Source organism: Solanum lycopersicum, chromosome 4, assembly GCF_036512215.1.
Source record: "Solanum lycopersicum chromosome 4, SLM_r2.1".
Taxonomy (NCBI): domain Eukaryota; kingdom Viridiplantae; phylum Streptophyta; class Magnoliopsida; order Solanales; family Solanaceae; genus Solanum; species Solanum lycopersicum.
The window spans coordinates 60,292,332-60,305,619 of NC_090803.1; the positions used below are offsets into that span (position 1 = coordinate 60,292,332).

General features: G+C 34.7%; 2 protein-coding genes and 1 non-coding gene across 3 annotated transcripts; 1 reads left to right on the top strand and 2 right to left on the bottom strand.

Moving 5' to 3' along the window:
• Positions 1–316: 316 nt before the first annotated feature.
• LOC101249350 (5-formyltetrahydrofolate cyclo-ligase-like protein COG0212) lies at positions 317–3,354 on the top strand. The gene is made up of 6 exons (XM_004237763.5): positions 317–894; positions 1,013–1,103; positions 1,378–1,604; positions 2,424–2,499; positions 2,716–2,841; positions 3,065–3,354. Exons 1-6 carry the CDS (start codon positions 490–492, stop codon positions 3,211–3,213), a joined length of 1,074 nt encoding a protein of 357 aa, XP_004237811.1. The 5' UTR covers positions 317–489; the 3' UTR covers positions 3,214–3,354.
• A 66-nt stretch (positions 3,355–3,420) lies between these two features.
• On the bottom strand, positions 3,421–3,494 carry TRNAN-GUU (transfer RNA asparagine (anticodon GUU)). The gene has a single exon. It is a non-coding gene; the product is annotated as a tRNA-Asn (tRNA).
• A 432-nt stretch (positions 3,495–3,926) lies between these two features.
• On the bottom strand, positions 3,927–11,603 carry LOC101249632 (protein LIKE COV 2). The gene is made up of 7 exons (XM_004237764.5): positions 11,367–11,603; positions 8,583–8,635; positions 8,225–8,334; positions 7,873–8,040; positions 7,006–7,103; positions 5,459–5,585; positions 3,927–4,361 (listed from the first exon to the last, which is right to left on the bottom strand). Exons 1-7 carry the CDS (start codon positions 11,484–11,486, stop codon positions 4,258–4,260), a joined length of 780 nt encoding a protein of 259 aa, XP_004237812.1. The 5' UTR covers positions 11,487–11,603; the 3' UTR covers positions 3,927–4,257.
• Positions 11,604–13,288: the final 1,685 nt, after the last annotated feature.

The following is a 13,288-nucleotide window of genomic DNA, read 5'->3' on the forward strand; positions in this document are numbered from 1 at the left end:
ACAAGGATAAATAAATATATATTAGTTAATTAGCCATCATAATTATGGATTTAGCTAGTAACCACTCGAGATCAATATTTGATGATAATTATGTGGCTGAAGTGTTGGGTTTGTATGATTTTGAAATCTGTAATGTAATTTCGCATAGCTTTTGTATAATATTGTAATTTTGGATAATTGTTTAAAGTTCAGATGTTTATGTTTGTATGAATTCGTTATTTCGAGTCTATATAAAAATAATTCAATCGTACAGACATACTCATCATATGCAAACTTTTCCGTAACTTATATAAACCCATAAATTATACAACGAAGCAGCTTAAACAATAGCTATAGCTCAAAAATATACAAAATATATCTATAGAACATGGTTAAATTTAGTATAATGAGTATTTTTTTTTTATAATGAAAAAATTAAAATTATATGGTGTCGATCGAAAGGGAAAATCCAAAGAGCTGTGAAGAAGTTGTAGAGAGAGAGCTACTTTGATGGAAGTACACGTAATCCGAATATGCTCTGCATTTCCATTCGCTTCCATAGCCAAACTCAGCCTTCATCCCTCCAAATCCAACTTCGCCATTTCTCTTTCTTCTCTAAATTTTTCTGATGGTTCCAGATTATCATTCAAAGTGGAATCCCAGAAGAGGAACGACGTCGTTTTTGACGAGGCCGCATACGAGGCCGAACGTCACAGACTCGACGCTGAAGCTCGAAAATCTATGGCTGAAACCTCTGAAATAGAGACCCAAAACCAACAAGACCCGAAAGCTTGGAAATGGGTCATTAGAAAACGGGTTTGGGACTTGATGGAAGCCAAAAATATAGCCCAATTTCCAAGACCCGTTCATCATCGGATACCCAATTTTGTTGGAGCTTCACTTGCTGCTGATAAGGTTTCAAAGATAGCATCTTTTTTATCTCTTTATTAAAATAAAGAAAATGGGGCTCATGTTTAGCTAAATTTTTTTTCTGTTTTTCTGTTTTTTTTTTTTTGGTTATTGTCATTGGCAGTTGAGTGAATTGGAGGAATTTAAAGTGGCCAAATGTGTGAAGGTGAATCCAGATACACCACAAAAACAAGTGAGATTTCTCACACTTAATGGTTAGTTTTTCATGAACTTATTTTGTTTTAAGTTTGAAGTTTGTAGGGCAAGACTTCTGTGTAGTAATTATTTTTTGAAAATAGGAGACATTTTTTTTTATGAAAGTAGTCCAATAAAAAAGGAAAGTGAGACGAAGAAATTGTAACAAAGTCAGTATGAAATATGAGGTGGATAAGTGAAAGTTCTTACTGTTTGAAATGATAGTATAAAGTTTCCTCTTTGTCCTATAATGTGACATTGAATTACTCATTTGTTGACCCTATTCTTTTGCAGGAGGGAAGCAGCTATTGACACCACAGCCTCGTCTAAGGACAGGTTTTTTCTCTGTACTTGAAGAGAGTATGTTATCTGCTGGTACCATTAAGGAGGCCTGCACTTCTGCTGGAGTTGCCAAATATGGAAGACCAATTGGATTGGAGGAGAAAATAAAGGTGGACTTTATCGTTCTTGGCTCAGTTGCTGTTAATCCAATGACGGGTGCTAGACTCGGCAAGGGAGAAGTAAGCATTTGTGCCAATCTTTGCCTCTCTAATTTTTTATACTGCAAGAAGTAAGCTCTGGAAATGGGTTGTGTGTGATCAAAAGAAGTGAGTGTAAACGCCTTCCAAGTAGGCATGGAACAGACACATTTAAGAAAAAATGGTTGTCGTAAGAGAACATGAATAGACTGTTCATTTTATATGATGCAGCTTATTTTTGTCCATTTTTGTGTTATCTGGGTACTTTTCACTCATAGTATAATGTCTGATCTTGACGCTTCATGCTGTGGTTCTGCTTATATATTCTAGAGACTGGTTGTGTTGAATAATACTATCTTTAAGGTTCTATACTATGCGCCACTATAACAATTGGACGCACAGGAAGGCTCATATTACTATTGTTAATAATCTTCCGAAAGAAGCATTATCCAAGTGGTGCTACAGAAAATTTTACTAGTTTCAAATTTTAGGATCTTGATTTCATCAACCCTTGCTATATTTCTTCTTTTTTTCCCCAGTAGTTATGGCGGACAAACTTATTTTGTTGATTTACATGTTTGCTTCTATTGTATGCGAGAATGTTTTAAGTTTTCCTTTTTAATCTGGCTGGGGATGGCTTCAAAAGTTGAAGTTCAGTTAATTGTGTTAGGACTGGATTGATGGATTTTGTGTACATTATCATAAATCATATTAAAAGTTTCAATCTGTTTAAGAAAAGAAAGTATGATTACCTTGATTCATCCTTTACTTGTTCCATGATTAAGTTACTTGGTATGCCGAGCGCCAAGCGCCAAGTTTTATTTGGAAATTTATCTTGATTACACAGTTCATTGTGTCTAGGGATTTGCTGAACTTGAATATGGCATGCTGAGATACATGGGGGCCATAGATGACTCAACACCAGTTGTCACATCTGGTACGTCCCTTTAAAAAGTCATCCTTCTTCATCAAAGTTTAACCTTTCACTCTTAAAATGTAAATCTCGCTTGTTGGTTGATTCAGACCAATTCTTTTCCCTGTTACTGTGGACAGAAAAGGAACTAATTTTGCTAGTCAAAACTATGGAATGATTGTTTCAATAATTCTCACATTAGCTAAATTGATCTTCATTCTCTATGGATGGCTTCCTCAGTGCATGACGAGCAGCTGGTAGATGACATTCCTATTGACAAACTATTGATCCATGATGTGCCGGTTGACATCATATGCACTCCAACTCGCGTCATATTTACAAACACATCCATCCCAAAGCCTCAAGGTTAGTGTATTCCATATGTATAATCACACCATCATCAGTACCTAAAGTCTCTTCTTGTATGTGTGTGTCCTTGTCCGTTCTTTCTTCTGTTTTTGTTTCTCGTCTTTGCAACTTTTCACTTTAAACTTGATCAGATTGTAACTTGAAACTAAGAGACTGACAGGATCCATCAGAGTAGATCCTTCCCAGTTGGCTAACCTTTGTTATGATTGATCCGTTGCAGGGATATACTGGGAGAAGCTCTCTCCTGAAAAACTTAGTCAAATTCGAATACTCAGACAGCTGAAAAGTAAAATTGAACAAGAGACTGGACAAAAGCTTCCAACTGGTCCTTCTGAGAAACTACCACCAACCGCCCAGCGCCGACGCTGATATATTTAGATTCAAATATATGAAGTTTGAGTAAATTATTGTGTAGCTTTGTGTAGTAAGCATACAGCAAACTGTAAAGCCATCTAATAACTAATATTGACAAACGTTTCAATCGTGATGTTAAAAAAACTTTATTGTAAAGACAGACTTATTGTTCATACACCAAACGAATTATTAAGCCAAGGGGAAAAAACGAAAAAATGTCAGCGCTAGAAGAAGGGGTTGAACCTTCGACCTTGTGGTTAACAGCCACACGCTCTAACCAACTGAGCTATTCCAGCTGTGTGCTATTTTCTATTAATTAAAATTTTTGCCAATTTCTTTTTTTACTATTCAGTAATTTTCCCGTAATTGGATGATATCCAGACAAACTGTATATCTATTGGAACATCCATAGCTGATAGCGCATAGATACATTTTTGGTTATATCCCGAGTGTTTGGCATCCGCATTGAAACTTGATTAAATTTGTTTGAGACAACAGTCCTAAGTCCTAACATGATCTTTTCCAATCACAGAAACTAAAGACCTCTAGTTAAGACCCGAATCATCTAACTAATATTAGCATAACCAATAGAGGTATACTTTACACAAATACAAAAAAACTTTCTTTAGGTGAAACATCTCTCACTATAATTTAATTATCTTTAAATAAGGGTAGAATAGTCCTCCATCCATCCAACGATAAGAAACCACACCATGTCCTCTGTAAAGTAAACACAAAATTGGATGACTGTATTGACCGCTTCTTTATAATACAAAAACTAGAAATCATAAGTTACAATAATATATACCGACCACGATGAATTGTTCAATTAGAGTAAACCAATTACAGCCAAAACAATGCCTCCCTACCTATTTGTTTCAAACAAACTGTATCTCCTCGTCCTAATCCTAAAGAATAAACATACAACAAAGTCACTAATAACTTCAGTTCAGATATACTGAACCATCAATCAAACACAGAAGACGACAAAAATAATGTGAGACTTTCCTCGAAAGTGAAACTGTGGTAGCTTAGTGCAAGCAATCATAAGGATTCTGTTTACTTTAACATTCTGTTTAAAGGGATCCGGTCGTTCTGCCTTGTGATCCTTTCTATAGGAGAAATCACCTGAGGCATTGACATTCCCACAGACACAATGATCTCTGAAAATAAAGGAAGAAAAGTGTGTTACAACTTACAATTCAGGACTCTATCAAGTGCAACGAAGCAAGAAAAGAGAAACTTCATGTTGTAGTAAAACACGAGTATAATGTATGCTATTATAAGTGAAAAGATCGATTCATATTTCTGAGCCAACAAGGATTTTAGCTGGATTACAACGTATGTAGCAGTAAAATGTTAAACAAGTTTGCATTCTTATATGAATTTCTGTTTTTGTCCTCTGCTGTTCTCATATCATTCATGTGGTGAAGGGATTGGTTCGGAGAAGCTAAACACAAAATCTTATGTGGTGTGACAAAGAACCGATAAGCTCGTCCAACCGCCGACCAACTCATAGACAAAGCAATATACAATGTAAAGAACTTCAGTAAAGATAATTCTTGTTGTAGGGCCTGCAAAGAAAAGGGACCTGAGGCCTAACTTACTCTCAAAAGCTAGTTCATGAGCTGAGTATTGCCCAACCATACAAGGAGACAACCTCATTCTCTCAACCATAGTGGGACGGTCAACCGAGAGAATGTTATCCGCAAGACAAGGCTAAAGAAACCCTCTTTATATTCTAAACAGATAATTTTGCTTAAAAAGATAGCAACCAACAAATTTCAGCAAGTAGATTGGAATGGAAAATAAAACTAGTAACTCCCTCCATCCCAATTTATGTGATGGTGCGTAAGACTGGATATAGAGTTTAAGAAATGAAGACTTGTGAAACTTTTGATTCAAAACAAGTTCATAGATATTTGTGTGGCTATAAATCTTCTCATTTAGTGCACAATGGGGAGATAATAGTTACATTGTTACCAAGTATAGAAAGATATCATTCTTTTTGGACTGACCGAAAAGAAAAGTGTCACCTAAAGGGAGTAAAAAATAGGGACCAGGCTTGACCGGACACAATAGGTCAATTTGATTGGTGATATACACAAAATGCGAAAAAGATGGAAACACTGCTCAAAATGACTAAACATCTTAATTGACAACAAAAATAGAAACAATGATATTGATGCCAAGTAAGCGGAACATCTGAACTGCAAAATGTACATATTTAACAATCACTGAATTACAATTAGAAAAATACCTATGCCTTCTCGCACGGACAAATTTGGTCTGATGATATCATTGGAATTAACCAAAAATACGTCCCCTATATACAAATGATTTGTAGGGACAAAAATGCTGCACAACTCTTCATCCCCGTCATCTCTCTGCAACAAATCAATAGCTTAAGAACATCCTTGAATGATCAGAGAAACAAGAAAAGCAGGGACACTAGAGAGAAGTAAGTAAGAAGGATTACAAAAATAGGACTATGGTAGAGTATCTCCAAGATAAATCCAAATCTAGTCTCCTTTGCTTCCTTTCTCCCCCAGAGAATGGAATGCTGGGAAGGGAGTGGGAGAGTCGAAACTGTGGTCAAATTGTCTTAATTCAACATATATGACCATATGTATCTTACACGGTAAGAAATACATTTGAAATCAGTAGGACAATGACATTCATATGAATCTCTAGTTTAAAGTCCAAACTTTTGTCCCCCATAGCAATTGAAATCAAATCAATGTGATAAGAGCTTCATCCTTGTAATTCTTAAATGCAATGCATTCCACTATGTTAGTAATAACAGGAGGAAATAAGGGGAATGGAACCTAATTGAAATAATTCCTTTAAACACTCTTTATCATACAACTTATGTTGGTTGGCACATTTGGAACTGAAGTAAACGAGATATACTTCCTCTTTCTTTGACTAACTGGAAAGGATTGATATAAGCAGCCCCTCCCCTTCTTCTCTGTCTCTGAGTTCATAAAGCTATGATGGAAAGACCATACACTGTTCCTATTCTACCAATCCAACATAATAAACCGTAACAGACATCATGTTGCATGGATATCAAATCAACAGACAATTATCAAATAATTTTAAGTCAAACTATAACTTTGTAGTAGTACACATCTTGTTTTCCCCTTTTTGTAGTGAACATTTAAATGGACAGTGATAAACAGTCAAACTCAAACGGGACTAATGATATTTGAAGAACAACTATCAATTAGTTTACTAGAAAAACAGGGAAGAGTATATAAAGCTAAATACGAGTTTGTGTTACGCTTAGCAAAAAATATAGAACTAAAAGAAAATTGAAAAAAAAATGAAACAATAACTAAAGGAAGACAAGAAGCTACACATGCAACAGCACAAGTCTTCCATGAACTCCAGACACCCTGCAATATATGTATTGCCCCCCATTATGCACTCAGCTAATTTCCCCGTCCGCCAGACCAAAACACAGGACGGGGAGGACCTACATTTTCCCTCCAGATTACCATCTCTATATGAAAAATTGATAAGGATACTTGTATTAACTTTATATAAAAAAAATATCCGCAATTTAATTTTGCTACAAATATTCCAAGCTACAACAGGTTTTGCACATACTATAAGGTTCAAAAATGTCAGAAATGGACATGGAACCTAAAAAGGGAATGTGCAATATAGGACTAACGTTTTTTTTTTTGGAAACTGGTAACTTTAACGTAGGACAAACGTTTTACAAAAGAATAGGTTGAGATTATTTAAGTAAAATAGATACATTTAGCACAGTATGATAGGATACTGTGATGGAACTACCTGGAGAACAACTGAAGATGTTATGAAACCAATCGCATATTCACCAATTCGGGGATGACGAATTATAGCGACTTCCTTGAAAGCATTGGTATTCTGGTCTGTAGTAAAAAACAGGCAAAGAAATCAAACAAGTCCTATTAGTCCAGAGCAAGATACAGACATATATTCGAACTACATCAAATCCAGCAGAATTTCATCTTCACTTATCACAAATATAGTCAAGACACGGGTAACTTAAGAACTTAGCCACCAATCAAATGAAGCTGCATAAAGTGTTGCTAGATAAATCAGAAGTCCAAATAAAACTCCATTATCAAAAAAAGTTCAAATAAAACCCATGAATAATATGTCCCTAAGAATAGGCTTTGTGATTTAATCCTAATGTGCTTCCATATTCTAATGCATTAAATAATAGTGATGTCCTAAGGTGCTTCCAGTGTTATCGCAAACATCAATATAAAATGAAAGAGCGAACAGCCATGTGCTTCAAACATATTTATGCTTCTATCATTACCAGTTAAAGTGGATCACTTGGAATAGTTGATTGAAACAAAATACTCTATTTATCTCTTGATCTTAAAAGGTAAATCAGATTTAAAAATTGAATCTCAGCTGTTAGTTTATTATACCACCAGTAAAGAATCTTCTTCCCAATCATAGCTAATATGGAAAAAACAACCAATGAACCGAAAACACTACCATTCTTTCATATAAGCATTCTGCTCAAAGTAAGCATTCTTTCATGATGATTGAAAAGGGATTTCAAAGATTATTTTATCAAAGCTAAATCTGCACTCGACATATCTATATCTCATTAATACTCCATCATTAGGAAATTAAAAGGTGCAACCAAACAACAATGATTACCTGGTGAAATAGCAGAACTAATTTGCTTTGATGCAGAGTATAAATGCTTCACAAAGGGCATTCTCTTTATAAACCACTCCCCTAACCAGAAAACTGTTGAACCCAGCCATGATGAAGCAAAAATGCCAACGAAGAATATGAAGGTTATCGATGTGACAAATCCAAGGCCTGTAAGTATAAGGGAAGCACTTATAAATTTACCAGCTACACAGGCTTTTATTGAAGACACAGCTCATGATGATGCTAATAATTTTACCAGAAATATCACAAATACCAACATGATCAATGCATCAAAGATTACTACAGCAAGCAAAATGGGAAATAAAATCCTGCAATGCCAAAAGTAACGTACCAAATATGTCAATACCAAGTCTTTCATATATGGGGCTGAAGAAACCATCAACAAATTGAATAAACCACCATGTGATGAAAAATGTAACAGCCACGGGAAAGAGGACCACACTGTGAATAGGCAATATCCACCAAAATTAGTATGTAGAGATTCACATAAGATAAAGGAAGTAGGCATCCAGTGAATGGAGATACTGATAAAAAGTAAGGATGGAGGATCATGCATGCACTTCTCGGTCCTGTCTCCAAGGGACATGACACTGAGAAAGGTATCCCACAAGCCAATAAAAGTACATTTTCTTTTCTTAAGTAGTTGAAAAGGAAAAATCAAAGACTAGGGATTTTGATAAGCTCCCCACCATCCAGTCATGAACTTCTTTGACACCCAACTTTGAAGAACAGCATAGCAAGCCTGATCAAATAAATGTCAGAATTAGTATGATCAGTATGTAGATATGGAAATGAGTTTTTGCACAGTGGAAGAAATAGGAAGGAACAAACATGGTATCTTTCACAAAACCTCAGATGTTAGTGAATTAATATGTACATATCCAGCAAGAACAATTACTTTTTTTTTGGATAACCAGCAAGAACTATTACTTTTAGAATTCTAAATCACAATTCTTCAACACTTCTCTTTGTGATATCAAGCCAATTTCCTTGCTTAACAGCTCTCTCTGTTATCATTTGCTAGAAGATCTAAACAAAGAATATCTCAGTAATTGTGTGTCATTGTCAAACCAATTAGTTCAACTCTCTCTTGTGGTACCTTATCCAATGAAAAAAAGGAACATTAATTACCTTTTCAACGAAAAATGATCAGTAGTTTTTTTTTATGACAAAGGAAACCCGCAGCCGCAACCCTTTGAGTGCGCACAGTGTAAAACCCCGCTCCTATGCAATAGCTCGCAAACCACATAGGAGAGGTAACCGCACCAGGCATTAATTACCTTTTCAATGAAAAATGATCAGTAGTTTTTTTTTTTTTGATGACAAAGGAAACCCGCAGCCGCTACCCTTTGGGTGCGCACAGGGTAAAACCCCCACTCCTATGCAATAGCTCGCAAACCACATAGGAAAGGTAACCGCACCAGGCAAGCCTGGTGCGACGAGCTCGACCCAGAAGGCAAACCCCTTGCTTTCGCTGGCAAGGGGTTTCGAACTTGAAACCTCCAACATGGAAGTCCCAAGCTCAAACCACTTTTGGTCATGTTACTAGAGATTTTGTTATGAAGAGCTGGCATGAAATTGAAATAAAAATACTTTTGCTCAAACTTTGGAGATCTATGAAGTCACAGAATATGTTACTAGAGATTTTGTTGAGTAGGCCACACTAACCCATCAATTTGGGATCCAAATTCGAGATTTTCCTTGGAATGGAATAAGCTACATCGAACTAGTGTTCTTTCCCATTGACAGGAACTTAGTTGATTACAGTACCAAAGAACCTTTTTTTTTCTGCATAAGACTGATTTTATTAACTGAGCAGCAAAAAAAAGATAATGCTGGAGGAGTTACAGCTTCGACATTTTCCTTGGAATGGAATAAGCTCCATCGAACTAGTGTTCTTTCCCATTAACAGGAACTTAGTTGATTACAGTACCAAAGGACTTTTTTTTCCTTCATAAGAATGATTTTATTAACTGAGCAGCAACAAAAAGATAATGCTGGAGGAGTTACAGCCAAAAGAGGGAGGCCATTAGAAGTCGTGTATTGAGCTACAGGTATCAAAACTTGTTATCTTTGAAATTTCCAAGTAATATCCTCCTACTAACTTTGATTTACTGGCTCCTTGATTCATTGGTTTAGTAATTTTGTGTGGATAAACTTTCAAAATCAATCAACATTCCTCAATCCAAAATTAACCTGAGTTAGCTATATAAGTCCTCTATATCCTTTCCTCTCTACTGAAGATAATTTAGTTGATAACTAACTTAAGAGTTCTCTATTCTCACACAGCCACTCTTAATTTTGCAGGTATAATTAGTTTAGTTCCAACTAACCGGTTGCTTAGCTTCCACTATATTCTGTTCTTCACTAAATTGCTTGATCCAAGACTTCTAAGACAATCAAGAAAAACTTCCTTCAATCTGATTTTCGGTCTACCTGGTCCACCGAGATTGGACTTTTGATATTCCCCCAAATTTAGAAAGTCGCCCAAAGAATCTGTAACAAAACCAAAGGTGCGGTGCGTACAGTACATGTTTTCAAATTTTTCCATGTTCGATTGGTCAAAGTTTTTGAAAAAAAACATTTTCTATAAAAAAAACAAGTTCCTTAAAATATGAAGAAAATGACTTCCCTGGTGGAAGTAGGAAAAACAAGTTCCACAAGTGGCATTTCACATTGATTATGTCCTCCTCCCACCTCATATTCACCCCCACACTTGTATCCCCCATCCCCGCCACTCCACACCCTTACCCCCTACACCTCTCATACTATTTGTATCAATTACATACAAATACTTTTAGGATAACGTTTCTTACTTACGTAACACACAACAAGATAAGTAAGAACCCACTTATTTTCCCATAAAACATTTTCCTTCGTACCAAACATACAACAATTCTAAATTCTCATCATTGATATTATCTATAGTTTAGTCATAAAACCGTTCTCATGATTTCAGCTCTCAGCTTAAATCATATAACATAGCTTCTTTTTCTCCCACTGCCTTTAAGTTAGTGAACATCCTCTATCCTACACCACTAGAGACCCCGCAGCCATTGTTCACTAACATAATAAGAAAACAACCGTACTACTTCAGAATTAACCACGATTTTATTTAGCTTAACCAAACAAAAAAGCCAGCCAAAAATATTGAAATTCATATTATTATTTTCTAAATAATCGCATTTCATCTAGTAAATCTCAGTCAGATACATTTCAAAATTCGCCTTCAAATACCATTACATGAAATGTACGTATTTTCCTCATTTATCACTAAAGAATTTCCATGGCAATTACGCGAGATTTGAGAGTCGATCAATATTAACCTTTTAATCAAATCGACCTACAATATAGTACTGTTTAGAGCAAGTTCGATCTGTTACAAGTGAAATTATACTGTACCTCACAGATAACTTTATACAAATTGGAGTATTTTATTTTATTTATTTGTTTATGTGAGAGGAGGAACGAACCTTGCGAGTAGAGGAATTTGGGGAAGAAGGAGGAGATTTGACGAGATCTTCGGGATCTTCATGGAGGGTTTCGTTTCGAAGCGGCGAACTTGACGTTGACTCTTTCTTATCGTCCGCCATTTTCAAAGTAAAAATAAAATAAAAGAGAGAGAGAATGAGAGATTTTTTCTCAAATATTGGGGTTTGTTGCAAATTTATTGCTTTTACAGGGTGGTGTCGGGGATACCAAAAACATCAATTTTATTAAATTACATATTAAAATCGCCATATATATAATAAGGGAAAAGCGTCAAAAATATCCCTCAATTTTAATTTATTGTTTAAATTTATTCTTGTCGTTAAAATAAAGTTAATTTTACTCTTCTCATTACTAATTTTAACCAAATTTATCCCCCATTAAACGGATTGACTCAACTTGACCCACATTTTTTTAAAAAAAAGTAAAAATTTAAGAAATCTCATAGTGTAATTCAATAATTACACTCTGTCCCGATAAATTTAGTATTTACGAAAAATCTCTTAAATTTGTTGTGCCGTGATACTTTAGACTCTAGTGATACATGGTAAGTTTAAACTGTTGAGAAAAAAATGGAGAAAAAATGGTAAAATTAATGTTGTTACTAAAACATCTTATTTTACGGTAACAGATCATTAATCAGCATAAATTCAATACGTAATTGGATATTAATTTCAAATTTTGAAAATCAAAGATTATATCATCTAGTTTGAATACATTTTTTATGAACAATCTGTTAAATTTCGAACTACAGTAATTTTATTATTGTTACTGTGGATTTTTCAAGATGAATACTTCAATTTTGATGAGACATTTCGAAATTTGGGTTAACAAATTGCAGTATGAAAGTTACAAAATCGAGGGAATCGTTGTTGGAGATTCAATTTCGTTTTCTATCATTATTGATACATATCTACTACATGTATCAGTGCATTGACTAAACATTATAACATGTGGTACATATCTAATACATGTATCAGTACATCGACAAAACACTATACACACTGATTCTATATGTATCATCAAGCACAGTTGATGACGCAGTTATTAAACTTAGTGAATGATACATTATAACAATTTTCAAAACATGTATCAGTACATCAACTAAACAACTAATACCTTACTGATACATGATATCAGTTTTCAGAAAATTCATACTACATGAAAAATATGTGATACATATATACTACATGTATCAGTGCATTGACTAAACATTATAACATGTGGTACATATCTAATACATGTATCAGTACATCGATTAAACAACGAGTTACATTGAAAATCAACGAAGGCATTATACATTAGTTTAAGAAACAAAATCAACTAGATATATTAAATATGAAATCATATGTATTATAAAGGATGAAGTACAAAAAAAATAAATCAACAATTGATTTGTTGAAAGCAAAAAGAAATAAATGACCAAGAAATCCCCCTACACTTTTACTTTGCTCTATACCAACTTCTGTATCTTTGTCTCACTGTCAACAATGGAAAATGATTTCATTAGCAAAAGACGATCACTGGAAACGATGATGTTGCAAGGAGCAATGAGGATACATCATCTCTTTCACTTTTTCCTTATATATTTTGTAAAAAATGTGAAAATAGAGGAGATCTGGTAGTTCTTCGAAAAAAATTGTGAAGCGAAAACTTACTTGATTCTTGAAAAATCTTATGGAGAGAGAATAAATCTGAAATTAAAAAATGAAGTAAAGATTGAGGGAGTGAAAATAGGAAGAGGTTAAAGGGAGGGATTAAGGGAGTGAAATTAGGAATAGAAACGTGTGCTTGAATGTGAAACTTAATGTATCTAGAACAATGGGATTTGAAAGGAAAAGAAGCGATTTTGGAGATATTTTAAAATAGTAGGGAATAATGAAAATTATAAAAAATAAAAGTGTGT

What these genes read in the sequence shown, in the direction of transcription:
- LOC101249350 (XM_004237763.5), top strand. Translation starts at nt 490, where the DNA reads ATGGAAGTACACGTAATCCGAATATGCTCTGCATTTCCATTCGCTTCC. An exon ending in CTTCACTTGCTGCTGATAAG is followed by an intron (nt 895 to 1,012) that starts GTTTCAAAGATA and finishes TGTCATTGGCAG; the next exon opens with TTGAGTGAATTGGAGGAATT. An exon ending in AACACCAGTTGTCACATCTG is followed by an intron (nt 2,500 to 2,715) that starts GTACGTCCCTTT and finishes TGGCTTCCTCAG; the next exon opens with TGCATGACGAGCAGCTGGTA.
- LOC101249632 (XM_004237764.5), bottom strand. Translation starts at nt 11,486, where the DNA reads ATGGCGGACGATAAGAAAGAGTCAACGTCAAGTTCGCCGCTTCGAAAC. An exon ending in CATCTTCAGTTGTTCTCCAG is followed by an intron (nt 5,586 to 7,005) that starts GTAGTTCCATCA and finishes GATTTGTTGCAG; the next exon opens with AGAGATGACGGGGATGAAGA. An exon ending in GTCCGTGCGAGAAGGCATAG is followed by an intron (nt 4,362 to 5,458) that starts GTATTTTTCTAA and finishes CTTTATTTTCAG; the next exon opens with AGATCATTGTGTCTGTGGGA.